The 16,529-nt window shown below is 41.7% G+C and overlaps 1 protein-coding gene across 4 annotated transcripts in view; it reads right to left on the reverse strand.

Annotated features, from left to right (window-relative positions):
- Positions 1 to 16,529, reverse strand: part of pparg (peroxisome proliferator-activated receptor gamma) — a 134,504-nt gene that overhangs the window by 42,456 nt on the left and 75,519 nt on the right. For all 4 annotated transcript variants that reach the window (XM_090242176.1, XM_036984368.2, XM_036984366.2 and 1 more), the window contains exon 5: positions 5,809 to 6,008. In XM_090242176.1, the coding sequence (XP_090098302.1) occupies positions 5,809 to 6,008 (200 nt within the window). The remainder of the gene's footprint in view (positions 1 to 5,808; positions 6,009 to 16,529) is intronic.

Raw genomic sequence — 16,529 nt, forward strand, 5'->3', positions numbered from 1 at the left:
AGGAAAAATGTACTTTCTATGATATGTGGTTGTCCCACCTAGCTACATTACATGACCAACCGTATGTGGACATCTGCTTGTCAAACATCTCATTCCAAAATCATGGGTATTAATATGGAGTTGTTCCCCCCTTTACTGCTATAACAGCCTCCACTCCTCTGGGAAGGCTTTCCACTAGATGTTGGAACATTGCTGAGGGGACCTGCTTCTACTCAGCCACAAGAGCATTAGTGGGGTTGGGCACTAATGTTGAGGCGATTAGGCCTGGCTCACAGTTGGCATTCCAATTCATCCCAAAGGTGTTTGATGGGGTTGAGGTCAGGGCTCTGTGCAGGCCAGTCAAGTTCTTCCACACTTATCTCAACAAACCATTTCTGTATGGACCTCGCTTTGTACACGGGGGCATTGTCATGCTGAAACAGGAAAGGGCCTTCCCCAAACTGTTGCCAGAAAGTTGGAAGCACAGAATTGTCTAAATGTCATTGTATGCTGTTGTGTTAAGATTCCCCTTCACTGGAATAAAGGGGCATAGCACGAACCATGAATAACATCCCCAGTCCATTATTCCTCCTCCACCAAACTTTACAGTTGGCACTATGCCTTGGGGTATGTAGTGTTGTCCTGGCATCTGTCAAACCCAGATTAGTCCGCCGATTTCATGACCCATTTCATGAAGCTCCCGACAAAGTTATCGTGCTGACTTTGCTTCCAGAAGCAGTTTGGAACTCGGTAGTGAGTGCTGCAACTGAGGACAGATGATTTTTATGCGCTTCAGCACTCGCTGGTCCCATTCTGTGAGCTTGTGTGGCCTACCACTTCGTGGCTGAGCCGTAGTTGCTCCTAGATGTTTCCACTTCACAATAACATCACTTACAGTTGATCGGGGCAGCTCTAGCAGGGCAGAAATTTGATAAACTGACTTGTTGGAAAGGTGGCATCCTCTGACGGTGCCACGTTGAAAGTCACTGAGCTCTTCAGTAAGGCAATTCCACTGCCAATGTTTGTCTATGGAGATTGCATGGCTGTGTGCTTGATTTTATACACCTGTGAGCAACAGGTGTGGCTGAAAAAGCAGAGTCCACTAATTCGAAGGGTGTCCACATACACTATATATACAAAAGTATCTTAAGATGAATGCACTAAGTTGCTGTGAGTGAGTCTCTGCTAAATTACTAAAATGTAGAACGAGGAGAGGAGTGAGATCTGCAAGGCCATGATGCTGGAACTAAAACACAGATCAGAGGTCAGACTGAGGGTTTACACTGATAGTTTAGTTTGTTAAATAACATGCTGCTGTTTCCTGCCATGCTTCCTCTGGTCAACTCTTTCAACTCAAAACATTTCACATGTATCAGAATGTGGACTGTTGTTCTATCGTTCTATTCAGATCTATTCCATTGTACTGTATATTCTACTGTACTCTGTCAAAGGTTATCAATAAATGTCACAATAAGATAAGATGTGCCTTCTGTCAGTCAATGAGATCTCCATCTCTGTTAAAACCATTGACATCTGTGGGGCGTTTTCAAGGGATTGTCAAATGAATGTTACAAGTATTTGGTTGTAATATGATCACCTCTTGAATAGCAATCAGAACTACTAATTTCAGATTATTCCATACAAACAATTGTGCACTTCAGCTCTATCAGAGTTATACAGCAAGTAACTGCAGCCCCCATTCTCATTGACAGGGCTGTAGTGGAGCAGGTTGAGAGCTTCAAGTTCCTTGGCGTCCACATAACCAACAAACTAACATGGTCCAAGCAGACCAAGACAGTCGTGAAGAGGGCACGACAAAACCTTTTCAAATCAAGGTATGGCAACTGCTCGGCTTCCGACTGCAAGGCACTACAGAGGGTAGTGTGTACGACCCAGTACTTCAAGCTTCCTGCCATCCAGGACCTCTATACCAGGCGGTGTCAGAGGAAGGCCAAAAAACTGTCAAAGATGCCAGCCACCCTAGACATAGACTGTTCTCTCTGCTACCCACGGCAAGTACTGGAGTGCCAAGTCTAGGTCCAAGAGGTTTCTAATCAGCTTCTACCCCCAAGCCATAAGACTCCTGAACATCTCATCAAAGTGCTACCCAGACTATTTGCATTGAACCCCCTCTTCTACACTGGTGCTACTCTCTGTTGTTATCTATGCATAGTCACTTTAATAACTCTACCTACATGTACATATTACCTCAATTACCTCGACTAACCAGTGCCCCCGCACATTGACTCTGTACCGGTACCCCCCTGTACATAGCCTCCACATTGACTCTGTACCGGTAACCTCTGTATATAACCTCCACATTGACTCTGTTTTTTTAAATTTATTTTTTATTTCTCCTTTATTTAACCAGGTAGGCTAGTTAAGAACAAGTTCTCATTTGCAACTGCGACCTGGCCAAGATAAAGCATAGCAGTGTGAACAGACAACACAGAGTTACACATGGAGTAAACAATTAACAAGTCAATAACACAGTAGAAAAAAATGAAGAAAAAAATAGTCTATATACATTGTGTGCAAAAGGCATGAGGAGGTAGGTGAATAATTACAATTTAGCAGATTAACACTGGAGTGATAAATGATCAGATGGTCATGTACAGGTAGAGATATTGGTGTGCAAAAGAGCAGAAAAGTAAATAAATAAAAACAGTATGGGGATGAGGTAGGTAAAATTGGGTGGGCTATTTACCGATAGACTATGTACAGCTGCAGCGATCGGTTAGCTGCTCAGATAGCAGATGTTTGAAGTTGGTGAGGGAGATAAAAGTCTCCAACTTCAGCGATTTTTGCAATTCGTTCCAGTCACAGGCAGCAGAGAACTGGAACGAAAGGCGGCCAAATGAGGTGTTGGCTTTAGGGATGATCAGTGAGATACACCTGCTGGAGCGCATGCTACGGGTGGGTGTTGCCATCGTGACCAGTGAACTGAGATAAGGTGGAGCTTTACCTAGCATGGACTTGTAGATGACCTGGAGCCAGTGGGTCTGGCGACGAATATGTAGCGAGGGCCAGCCGACTAGAGCATACAGGTCGCAGTGGTGGGTGGTATAAGGTGCTTTAGTAACAAAACAGATGGCACTGTGATAAACTGCATCCAGTTTGCTGAGTAGAGTGTTGGAAGCAATATATATAGCTCCCTGTATATAGCCTCCACATTGACTCTGTACCGGTACACCCTGTATATAGCCTCCACATTGACTCTGTACCGGTACCCCCTGTATATAGCCTCGCTATTGTTATTTTGCTGCTGCTCTTTAATTATTTGTTACTTTTATTTCTTAATTTAAGGTATTTTCTTCAAACTGCATTGTTGGTTAAGGGCTTGTAAGTAAGCATTTCATTGTAAGGTCTACCTGTTGTATTCAGCGCATGTGACAAATACATATTTATTTGATTTGATTTTCATGATCAGTAAACATAAATTGATCATCTAGTTTCAGAAGGGTAGCCTACCCATTTGACATTTATTTTGCTTCGTCAGAGATTAGACTTTTGTTTTCGAATCATCCTGATAAAGTTGTCAGTCTGAGTACTGTCATCACCACTAATAGATGCTAGCTATCTAGTTTATCTCCTGAAAGTTAGCTAGTTAACTAGCCATATTGACGTGATCTGTCATTAGCTAGCCAGACAATTTGACGTGGACCATCAATCAATGTAGCCTATCTTATGTCTGTCAGCCGCATTAGTGATTAAACACAATTAAAAACAATGTTGAAGAGGGTAGATAGATAGTATTAGTTAGCCAACTTAGAAATAAATACATAACTTATCACTATGTTTAGCCAACTGACAAAGTTTCTAGCTACTGGTACTAGTCAACATTGTTAGCATGCTGTACACACTACATGACTTCTACTGGTACTCGCTTGTCAACATTATTAGCTAGCTATACACATTATATGACTGGCTGAACGACAACATGAATAACATACAGCTGGCAGGTTTTAAGCTTTTTGGGCAGGATAGAACAGCGGCCTCTGGTAAGACAAGGGGTGGCAGTCTATGTATATTTGTAAATAACATCTGGTGCATGAACTCTAAGGAAGTTTTGAGGTTTTCCCCTGAGGTAGAGCATCTCATGATAAGCTGTAGACCACACTATTTACCAAGAGAGTTTTCATCTATATTCTTCAAAGCTGTCTATTTACCACTAAAAACTGATGCTAGCTCTAAGACCACACTCAATGAGCTGTATACGGCCATAAGCAAAAAGGAAAATGATAAATGTGTAACCAGAAGAAAAAAAATATCTTTAAACAGGTCAACATTCACAAGACCGCAGGGCCAGACAGATTACCAGGATGCATACTCCGAGCATGCGCTGACCAACTAGCAGTTGTCTTCACTGACATTTTCAACCTTTCCCTTTCCCTGAATGAGTCGTGTTTACCGACATGTTTCAAGCAGAACACCATAGTCCCTGTGCCCAAGAACACTAAAGTAACCTGCCTAAATGACTGTCGACCGTAGCACTCACGTCTCAGATCCTCAAAAGGTTCTACAGCTGCACCATCGAGAGCATCCTGATGGATTGCATCACTGCCTGGTATGGCAACTGCTCGGTCTCCGACCGCAAGGCGGGGGGTAGTGCATACGGGTAGTGTGTACGGCCCAGTACATCACCGGGGCCAAGCTTCCGTCCATCCAGGACCTCTATACCAGGCGGCATCAGAGGAAGGCCCTAAAAATGGTCAAAGACACCAGCCACCCTTGTCATAGACTTTTCTCTGCTACTGCAAGGCAAGCGGTACCAGAGCGCCAAGTCTAGGTCCAAAGGCTTCTTAACAGCTTCTATCCTCAAGCCATAAGACTCTTGAACAGCTAATCAAAGGGCTACCCAGACCCCTCTTTTACACTGCTGCTACTGACTGTTTTATAATCTATGCATAGTCATTGACTATGTACCGGTACCTCCTGTATATAGCCTCTTTATTGTTATTTTACTGCTTCTGTTTATTTATGTTACTTTTTTTTAAACTTGAAGTTTTAAGAAAAATAAGTGTTAAAGCATTGTTGGTTAAGGGCTTTATAATTAAGCATTTCACTGTAGGGTCTACACACCTGTTGTATTCTGTGTTTGTGACAAACACGATTTGATTTGAAATGCCACCTTCTGCTGCTTGACAAGCAGAGCTCAAAGGATGGACAATTAACCTAAACCACACATACTTGTCAGGTATAGTACATTTTTATGTCACTTAAATCTCCAATTAGTGGTGGCCAATGTTGAGAGAGAAAGGTGTAATCCAGCTGTTTCTGCACTGTAATGCATTGGAGCAGGCTATGCTTGCCCCCCAGCTGTGAATGGAATGTTTGAAATGGAACAAAATGACAATTTCTAAAAACCTACAATGTGCTCTGTCATAACACTCTACAGTAATGTTCTACCGTTCTCTGCCATAACATTCTACTTTACTGACATAACATTCGACTGTACTCTGGCATAACTTTATACTGTACTGGCATAACGTTCTACTCCATGTTTTATTAGTGTGGACAGGACATCAACCTGAAAGTCTTTTGCCTAGTAACACAAGTATTTCTGCAAGTACCACCCATGTGACTGAAACCTGAATTTCCACTGACTAGTCTCTTAGTGTGTCGACTAGGGTCCACACCTGCTGAAGGACAGGTATGTCTGTGTGACAACATGCATCTCTGCATGGCAGATATCTCAGCTTGGATGTCGGCCCACCACCTATCATCACATGGTGTGATAGCGAATAGCTACTGTGCCATGTTAGTATGGTTGTGACTGTGATAGGGAATAGCTAGTAGCTACTGTGCCATGATAGGTCTCGTCCATACCGCGTTATCCCCAGTCTTTCCAGACAGGATGGCCCTGGCCTTGGCCTTAGTGAGGGGGAAGTATTTGAGATAGGACTCCAGCAGCAGCTTGGCCAGGCTCCTCAGGTCGGCAGCCTCAGGGTGCATGATGTCCATGTCAGTAGAGAACTCAGCTAGGAGCTTCTCCTTCTCAGCCTGGGGCATCCGTCCAAAACGAATGGCTGTATGGGAAACAACACAGACAACATTATCAGATCAATAACGACAAACCTCCTGCCATTGACAACTTAGATGGAAAAGTACTGAGGATGGTAGCTGACTGTGGCCACTCCTATCTGTCATATCTTTAATCTGAGCCCAGAGGAAAGTCTTTGTCCTCAGGCCTGGAGGGAAGCCAAAATCAGTCCCGCTACCCAAGAGTGGAAAAGCGGCCTTTACTGGTTCTAACAGCAGACCTATCAGCTTGCTTCCAGCTCTTAGCAAACTGTTGTAATTTTTTGGGGACCAAATACAATGCTATTTCTCTATAAACAAATTGACAACAGACTTTCAGCATGCTTATAGAGAAGGGCACACAACATGTACTACACTGATACAAATGACTGATGATTGGTTGAAAGAAAATAAGAAGATTGTGGGAGCTGTCCTGTTAGATTTCAGTGCACCCTTTGATATGATTGACCATAACCTGTTTTATGGCTTTTCAACCTCTGCCATATTGTAGATTTAGAGCTATCAATCTAAAACTCAGAGTTTTATTTAATGGAAGCCTCTCTAATGTCAAACATGTAGGGTGTGGTGTACCGCAGGACAGCTCTCTAGGCCCTCTACTCTTTTCTGTTTTTACCAATGACCTGCCACGAGCATTAAACAAAGCCTGTGTGTCCATGTATGCTGACGATTCAACCACATACAGTACCAGTCGAAAGTTTGGACACACCTACTCATTCAAGGGTTTTTCCTTTGTACTCTTTTCTAGATTGTAGAACAATAGAGAAGAGATCAACTATGAAATAACACATATGGAATCATGTAGTAACCAAAACAGTGTAGTAACCCAATAATTAAAAATATATTTCAAATTCAAACAGAGTAGCCACCCTTTCTCTTGATGACAGCTTTGGACACTTGGCATTCTCTCAACCAGCATCACGAGGAATGCTTTTCCAACAGTCTTGAAGGAGTTTCCACATATGCTGAGCACTTGCTGGCTGCTTTTCCTTCCCACTGCAGTCCAACTCATCCCAAACCATCTCAATTGGATTGTGGTCGGGTGATTGGAGGCCAGGTCATCTGATGCAGCACTTCATCACTCTCATAGGTAAAATAGCCCGTACACAGCCTGGAGGTGTGTTTTGGGTCATTGTCCTGTTGGAAAAAAAATGATAGTGCAAACCAGATGGGATGGCGTATCGCTGCAGAATGCTGTGGTTGCCATGCTGGTTAAGCGTGCCTTGAATTCTAAATAAATCACTGACAGGATCACCAGCGAAGCACACTCACACCACCTCCTCCATGTTTCACGGTGGGAACCACACATGCAGAAATCATCCATTTATCTACTCTGCTTCTCACAAAGACGTTGGAACCAAAAATCTCACATTTGGACTCATCAGACAGATTTCCACAGGCCTAATGTCCATTGCTCATTTTTCTTGGCCCAAGCAAGTCTCTTCTTCTTATTGGTGTCCTTTAGTAGTGGTTTCTTTGCAGCAATTCGACCATGAAGACCTGATTAACGTAGTTCCCTCTGAACAGTTGATGTTGAGATGTCTGTTACTTGAACTCTGTGAAACATTTATTTGGACTGCAATCTGATGTGCAGTTAACTCTGGATCTTCCTTTCCTGTGTTGGTCCTAATGAGAACCAGTTTCATCATAGCGATTGATGTTTTTTGCAATTGCACTTGAAGAAACCGTCAAAGTCCTTGAAATGTTCCGTATTGACTGACCATGTTTTAAAGTAATGATGATGTCATTTGTCTTTGCTTATTTGAGGTGTTCTTGCCATAATATATTCTGTGTACCACACCTACCTTGTCACAGCACAACTGATTGGATCAAACACATTAAGGAAAGAAATTACACAAATGAACTTAACAAGGCACACCTGTTAATTGAAATGCATTCCAAGTGACTACATCATGAAGCTGGTTGAGAGAATGCCAAGAGTGTGCAAAGCTGTGATCAAGGCAAATGGTGACGACTTTGAAGAATCTCAAATATAAATAATGTTTTGATTTGTTTAACACTTTTTTTTTTGGTAACTATTCTAAATTTATAGTTATTTATTTATTATTATTTATGTATTATTCTACAATGTATAAAATAGTAAAATAAATTAAAACCTTGGAATGAGAAGGTGTGTCCAAACTTTTGACTGGTACTGTACATGTCAGCAACCACAGCTAATGAAGTAACTGAAACCTTTAACAAGAAGTTGCAGTCAGTTTCGGACTGGATGGCAAGTAATAAACTGGTCCTGAACGTCTCTAAGAATAAATCATATAGATTCAATGGTTGTAAAGACCAGAAGAGGTCTGTCCATAGTGAAGAGATGCTCTGCTTTTTTGATACCACACTCCAAAAAGGAAGTCCTGCAGGCTCTAGCTTTGTCTTATCTCGATAATAGTCAATTCATGTGATCAAGTGCTGCGAAGAAAGACATTCTTAAGCTGCAGATGGCCCAGAACAGGTCTCTCTCGTCTAAGAGTTGAGGAGTGACTGACTGCATCACTACTTTTTTATAAGAAACATTAATGTTGTCACGCCTGCGCCCACTCCCTCTCCTGCAGACAGGCTGCCCATCATTACGCACACCTGTTACCATCATTACAGGCATCAGCACTCCATTGGACTCACCTGGACTCCTTCACTTTGTTGATTGCCCCATCCATATCTGTCTATTCATCAGTTTGTTCCCAGTGTCAGCATTAATGTAGTTTTGTTTCCCGTCCAGACGCTGTCCGTGTTTTGTTGCATGTTCGTTATTTATTAAATGCTCACTCCCTATACTTGATTCCCATCTCCTGTCCTCACAAATGTGTTGACAATTCCAAATTGTTTGCAAGTCAACTTGCACACAGCTCTGACACACAAAGTTAACTGACCAGACATGCCACCAGGGGTCTTTTCAGTCCCTAAATGCAGAAAAAATTATATTATATAAAGCCATTATTGCATGGAACTCCCATCTCATTATGCTCAAATGAACAGCAAACCTGGTTAAAAAAAACTGATGAAGCAACACCACCGTTTTTCCACTATTTAACCTAGATTGTGTGTGTGTATGTATTATATATTATGTCCTTGAGCTGTTCTTGTTTATTGATGTTTTGTGTAGACCCCAAGAAGAGTAGCTGCTGCTTTCACAACCGCTAATGGGGATCCTAATAAAATACTAAATTCCATATACAGCGCAACCCTCAATCTTCAAACTACAGAGTATCTCCCCAAACCGTTCTCAGCGCCATCGTCCATGTCTCCCCGTGTGTGTGTGGTATGTAAATGTGTATCTCATCACATCTGACATGGACAGAGAGTTGTGAGAAACATTAACAAATAAAGTGGAAAAACAGGCTATTTAATATTTTGTTTCTAGTTCTGTAAACGTGATTATTAAAACGGATCATAATAATCAATAACAAATAAATACTGACTCAAAGAAATTAATGGTTGACGTCACCAGAGTGACTAGACAACTGATTATTGTATGACTTCCTATCACGTTTGACCTTTATGCACCTTTCTACAGTGTGCCATTACTGTCAAATACCAATATCAGTTATTGACCACAGTTTCAAGTGTCATTGAATGGCAAATATCAAGATTAGGAAGACAGAGGTTGATTAACCAGACTTTTTTCCCCCTCTGATTGATAGAACGGATAGGTTGAACTGGAGCTTTGTGAATGGTTTTCTGTCTGACTTACCTCCAATCTGTGGATTTACCAAAATCTCTAATACAGGTTTACAGTATATTACATTATATGTCTAATACAGGATTATGTTCCCCTCTGCGTCAGTCAGGCGGCAGGACAAGCCGTTTCATTTAGAAGTCAACAGTATTGTCGGCCTGTTATATATGGTTAAGGCTATGTCTAAACCTGTTTTTGTATAATGGTGACTTGCAGAGTAATAAATTATCTGGTCTATCAGCCATCACACCTTTTGTAAATGTATACGTTGCTCCTCCTACGCCTGGGCACCCAGCCAAGCACCATGACACAGCAGAATCTACCTAGCGCTAGTGTGTGTGCCTACGTGTGTAATCCTCTGTGAATCATTGATGAAAACACAACTCCCCCGGCAGATTTCACTAGCCACTACAGCTTATGGTGGGATGTGAGAGTGACTGTATATAAGGAGCAATTCAGATGACCCTGCCGCTATAGGGACTACACCTGGACTAGAATCACATGACTTTCTCTGGGAGAAACCTTGCCTCAGAGCGAAACGTATTTGACTCAAATCCCTGCCACTCCATTTAACATGATATGATACTTCACGTTAGGTTACATTTCATTGGCCTACCAATGTAATAGCAGTTGTACAATAGCATACAATTCATATATTATCCTACGTCTTGATCATACCAGTTTGCTTTGACTCGTGTGGCTGTATATTCTGTTCGACTGCTTTAGTGTGATATATTACATTCGACAACTCGTGGATGCCATCTTTATGTCTCTGTGTCCAGTACAAAGGAAGTTAGAGGTAGTTTGCAATATTATGTTCGACAGCTTTAATATTATATTCGACTGATTTATTATGTTCGTCAGCTTTAGTATGATAAATTACATTCAACACATGGATAACATTTGTATGTCTCTGTGTCCAGTATGAAGGATGTTAGAGGTAGTTTTGCGAGCCAATGAGTTAGCACAATGACTGGAAGTCTATGGGTATCTGCTAGACTTGCTGTCATTGTGCTAACACTAGTTAGCAATTGCACTAGCGTTAGTTAGCAACTTCCTTCAAACTGCACCCAGAGACAAACATTTTATCCATGAGTTCATCCGACTCTGGAGAAGTAGCTAAAGGGCCTCTGATTAAAAATCCCAAAGTATCCCTTTCAAATCTAATTTTATTGGTCACATGTGCCGAATACAACAGGTGTAGTAGACCTTACCATGAAATGCTTAGATACAAGCTCTTAACCAACAACATAGTTCAAGAAATGAAGTTAAGAAAATATCTACTAAATAAACTAAAGTAAATTATTTTTTTAATAAGAAGTAACACAAAATAACGAGACTATATACAGGGGGTACCGAGTCAATGTGCGGGGGTACAGGTTAGTCGAGGTAATTTGTACATGTAGATAAGGGTAAAGTGACTATGCTTAGATAATAAACAACGAGTAGCAGCAGTGTAAAAACAAAGGGGGAGGGGGGTCAATGTAAAAAGCCCGGATGGCAATTTGATTAATTGGCTTGGGAGTAGAAGCTGTTAAGCAGCCTTTTAGACCTAGACTTGGCGCTCTAGTACCTTTTGCCATGCGGTAGCAGAGGGAACTGTCTATGACTTGGGTGACTGGAGTTTTAGACAATTTTTTGGGGCCTTCCTCTGACACGCCTATTATTTAGGTCCAGGATGGCAGGACGCTACCCTCTGAAGTGCCTTACGGTCGGATGAAGAGCAGTTGCCATACAATAGTGAAAGTGAACAAGTGGTCACGGGTCAGATGACAGAAGAATGGAGGACACTGAAGCAGAAATTCCTTTAACCACAAAGTGGCATATTTACTGGGTAGTTTGTCTGTGCTGCATCACAAAGGAAACAAAATAACATGTATCCAATCAAATTCATAATCACAAAATCAAATCATTCTCATTAATAACATGAGGTAACATGAGGTAATTCAGTTAAAAAATAATACAATATGAAGCATGATTGAGTAACAGGATCATAAACATAATCATGATAATGCAAATAAATCGATCAATTATTCAATCTATAATATCAGTGTGATATCAATATTACGTTTCATATTTCATACTTTCAGGTTTGTCTAAATATGTAAGTCATTTCGTAACAATTTAACCAGATATCAATGGCATAATTGGCCTGTGATGATCTGTAGGGCCTTGATCATTGTCCATTGACATAACACAATAGATTTGAAGTGTGCTCTCTAAGCCGCGTTCTGCGGTAATAACTACAAAATAGCCTCCCAACACTCTACTCTGCAAATTGGATGCAGTCTATCACAGTGGCATCCATTTTGTCACCAAAGCTCCATATACAACCCACCACTGTGACCTGTACGCTCTCGTTGGCTGGTCCTCGCTACATATTCGTCGCCAAACCCACTGGCTCCAGGTCATCTAAGTCTTTGCTAGGTAAAGCTCCGCCTTATCTCAGCTCACTGGTCTCCATAGCAACAGCCACCCACAGCACGCGCTCCAGCAGGTATATTTCACTGGTCATCCACAAAGCAAACACTACCTTTGGCCGCCTTTCCTTAAAGTTCTCTGCTGCCAATGACTGGAACGAATTGCAAAAAATCACCCTCAATAACTTTAAGCATCAGCTTAAAGATCGCTGCAGCTGAACACAGCCCATCTGTAAATAGCCCATCCAATCAACTACCTACCTCTTCCCATATTTGTTTTTCTGCTCTTTTGCACACCAGTATTTCTACTTGCACATCCTAATCTGCACATCTATCACTCGTGTTAATTGCTAAATTGTAATTACTTAGCCACTATTGGCCTATTTATTGCCTTACCTCCTTCATTTACACACACTATACAGATTTTTCTATTGTGTTATTGACTGTATATTTGTTTATCCCATGTGTAACTGTGCTTTTGTCGCATTGCTTTGCTTTATCTTGGCCAGGTCGCAGTTGTAAATGAGAACTTGTTCTCAACTGGCCTACCTGTTTAAATAAAATAAATAAACAATAACTGATCAATAACTGATGGCCCGCTCTCCCGATCTCAACAGATAGTTCAGATGAAAGATTCAGTGGAGTTACGTTGATTTGTGGACGCACAGAATGTCTGGATTAGACGGAGTTGGGGAATAGAAAGCAGCGAGGTCAGGCGGTGGCCATTTCCTCCTTTTAATGAGTTGAGATCTGACAGACGTTTCCACCTGACCTAATTAAAGCGCTCTGGGCCAGCTGCGCAAGTGGCCATCAAATATAGGGCGATTCCACCAACTTCATGAGCCTTTTCTACAAACAGCATTCTCACATAGGTGTGTTCCTCATGGCTACTGACGAGTGCTACAGGGCGGTAGCCATTTAGGCAGGTTACCATCACTTTCTTGGGCACAGGGACTATGGTGGTAACTTGCCAGTTGGTCCGTGCATGCTCTGAGTACACGTCCTGGTAATCTGTCTGACCCTGCGGCCTTGTGAATGTTGATACGTTTAAAATCGCTTAAGGATCCGCCCATTTTTTTCAATTTTCACCTAAAATTATATACCCAAATAGCTCTGTAGCTCAGGACCTGACGCAAGGATATGCATATTCTTGATACCAATTGAAAGGAAATACTTTGACATTTGTGAAAAATATATCACATTAGATCTGGTAAAAGATACGTTTTTTTGTACCATCTTTGAAATGCAAGAGAAAGGCCATAATTAATTCCATAATTAATTAATCTAGCCTAGGTGCAATTTAGACTTTGGCCACTAGATGGCAGCAGGGTATGTGTAAAGTTTTAGACTGATCCAATGAACTATTGCATATCTATTCAAAATGTTGTATCAAGACTGCCCAAATGTTTCTCATTTGTTTATTCATACATTTTCAAGTTCATAATTGTGCACTCTCCTCAAACAATAGCATGGTATTCTTTCACTGTAATAGCTACTGTAAATTGGACAATACAGTTAGATTAAAAGTTTTGCTCACATCAGCTACGGAGAGCAGGATCACACAGTCATCCAGAACAGCTAGTGCTCTCATGAATGATTCAATGTTGCTTGCCTTGACGCGAGCATAAAGGCATTTAGCTCGTCTGGTAGCTCTGGGCAGCTGGGTTTCCCTTTGTACTCTGTAATAGTTTGCAAGCCCTGCCACATCCGACGAGCATTAGAGCCGGTGTAGTAGGATACAATCTTAGTCTTGTATTGACGTTTTGCCTGTTTGATGGTTCATCGGAGGGCATAGCAGGATTTCTTATAAGCTACCGGATTAGTGTCCCGCTCCTTGAAAGCAGCAGCTCTGTTCCCATTATAGCTTTTAGCTCGATGCAGATGTTGCCTGTAATCCATGGCTTCTGGTTGGGATATGTACGCACGGTCACTGTGGGGATGACGTTGTCGATGTACTTATTGATGAAGCCGGTGACAGAGGTGGTATATTCCGCAATTCCATTGGATGAGTCCTGGAACCTATTCCAGTCTGTGCTAGCAAAACAGTCCTGTAGCTTAGCATCCACTTCATCTGATCACTTCCATATTGAGCGAGTCACTGGTACTTCCTGCTTTACTTTTTTCTTGTTAAGCAGGAATCAGGAGGATAGAATTATGGTCAGATTTGCCAAATGGAGGGCGGGGGAGAGCTTTGTATGCGTCTGTGTGTGTGTAGTAAAGGTGGTCTAGAGGTTGTGTTTTTTTCCTGGTTGCACATGTGACACGCTGGAAGAAATTAGGCAAAAAGGACTTAAGTTTACCTGCATTAAAGTCCCGGCCACTAGGAGCACTGCTTCTGGATAAGTATTTGCTTATGGCCTTATACAGCGTGTTGCGTGCTGTCTTAGCGCCAGCATCGGTTTGTGGTGGTAAATAGACAGCTATGAAAAATATAGAAAACTCTTGGTATATAGTGTGGTCTACAGCCTTGGGGTACTCTACCTCAGGCGAGCAATACCTTGAGACTTATTTAATAATATTAGACATTGCGCACCAGCTGTTATTGACAAAGTTGTAGCTGTTCTGTCCTGTCGATGCACATAAAACCCAGCCAGGTCTATATTATCCTTGTTGTCGTTCAGCCACGACTCAGTGAAACATAAGATATTACAGTGTCCCGTTGGTAGGATGATCTCGAACAGAGATCATCCAGTTTATTTTCCAGTGATTGCACGTTGGCCAATAGAACGGATGGTAGAGATGCGTAACACACTCGCCAATGAATTCTCACAAGACACCTCGATCTCCACCCCCTGTATTTCCGTCTTTTCTTCATGCGAATAACTGGGATTTGGGCCTGGTCTCGGAAGCAGTATATCCTTTGCGTCCAACTCATTAAATAACAGATCTTCATCCAGTTGGAGGTGAGTAATCGCTGTTCTGATATCCAAAAGTTATTCATAAAAGAGACAGTAGCAGCAACATTATGTACAAAATAAGTTACAAACAATGTGAAAAAAACAAACAAAATAGCAAAGTCTGTTAGGAGCCCGTAAAACGGCAGCCATTCCCTCTGGCGCCATTATATTTTAAGGTTAGGGTTCGGAGTTAGGGGCAGGGTTAGCTAACAAGTAGCAAGTAGTTGCAAAGTTCCTAATTAGCCAAAATGCTAAAGTTGTCCGTGATGAGATTTGAACACGCACGTTTGTGTTATACGCCTACCTATCTACCCCGACCAACTCCCCCTCGTTTAGTTTTTAACTTTTTACTAAATCATGATCATAGTGTTTCTTGGTAGTGTTAAACAAATCTACTTTGAACCATATTTGTGAGGTGTTTTGTTTATGTCATAAAAAAGAAAACACCTGTACCATGTCAGATATAGAGTTGAAGTCCCAATAATACACTTTACATGCATCACAGAAGATTGAAAAATAAAAGTGTTTGAGAAAACGCAGTTTTTTTAAACAATGTCGATTAATTATGAGAAATATTAACATTCCACCCTTGAGGTTACTAGAGGGCGATTTGGTCATTTTACTTCAGGAAAGTGGTCTACGTAATCTATTGTCCATATTGTAATTACTTCGCCACCATGGCCTATTTATTTCCTTACCTCATTTGCACTCACTGTATATACAGTATTATTTACTGTATGTTTGTTTATTCCATATGTAACTGTTGTATGAGTCGAACTGCTTTGCTTGATCTTGGCCAGGTTGCAGTTGTAAATGAGAACTTGTTCTCAACTAGCCTACCTGGTTAAATAAAGGTGAACATTTTTTTTTTTAACATATACTAATTAGTGTCTCGGATGTACATTTACGATGTTAAGTAACCTAACATATCATACTAAATGCCATGGATTTTTGTAAAATATGATCTCTACCCGGCACAGCCAGAACAGGACTGGCCACCCCACAGAGCTTCCTCTCTAGTTTTCTTCCTAGGTTCCAGTCTTTCTAGGGAGTTTTTCCTAGCCACTGTGCTTCGACATCTACATTGCTTGCTGTTTGGGGTTTTAGGCTGGGTTTCTGTATAAGCACTTTGTGACATCTGCTGATGTAAAAAAGGGCTTTATAAATACATATGTTTTTGTACATTTACCCCTTTTTCTCCCCAATTTCATGATATCCAATTGGTAGTTAGTCTTGTCCCATCGCTGCAACTGCCGTACGAGAGCCATGAGTTCTCCGGAATACGACCCTGCCAAGCCGCACTGCTTCTTGACACACTGCTCGCTTAACCTGGAAGCCAGACACACCAACCTGTCAGAGGAAACGCCGTACAATTGGCATCCGGTAGTCAGCTTGCAGGCACCCAGCCCGCTACAAGGAGTCGCTAGAGAGCGATGGGACAAGGAAATCCCGGCCAAACCCTCCCCTAACCCAGACGACGCTGGGCCAATTGTATGCTGCCTCATGGGT

The sequence above is a fragment of the Oncorhynchus mykiss genome, chromosome 7 (assembly GCF_057628025.1).
Source record: "Oncorhynchus mykiss isolate SJ-2025 chromosome 7, ASM5762802v1, whole genome shotgun sequence".
NCBI classification, from domain to species: Eukaryota; Metazoa; Chordata; class Actinopteri; order Salmoniformes; family Salmonidae; genus Oncorhynchus; species Oncorhynchus mykiss.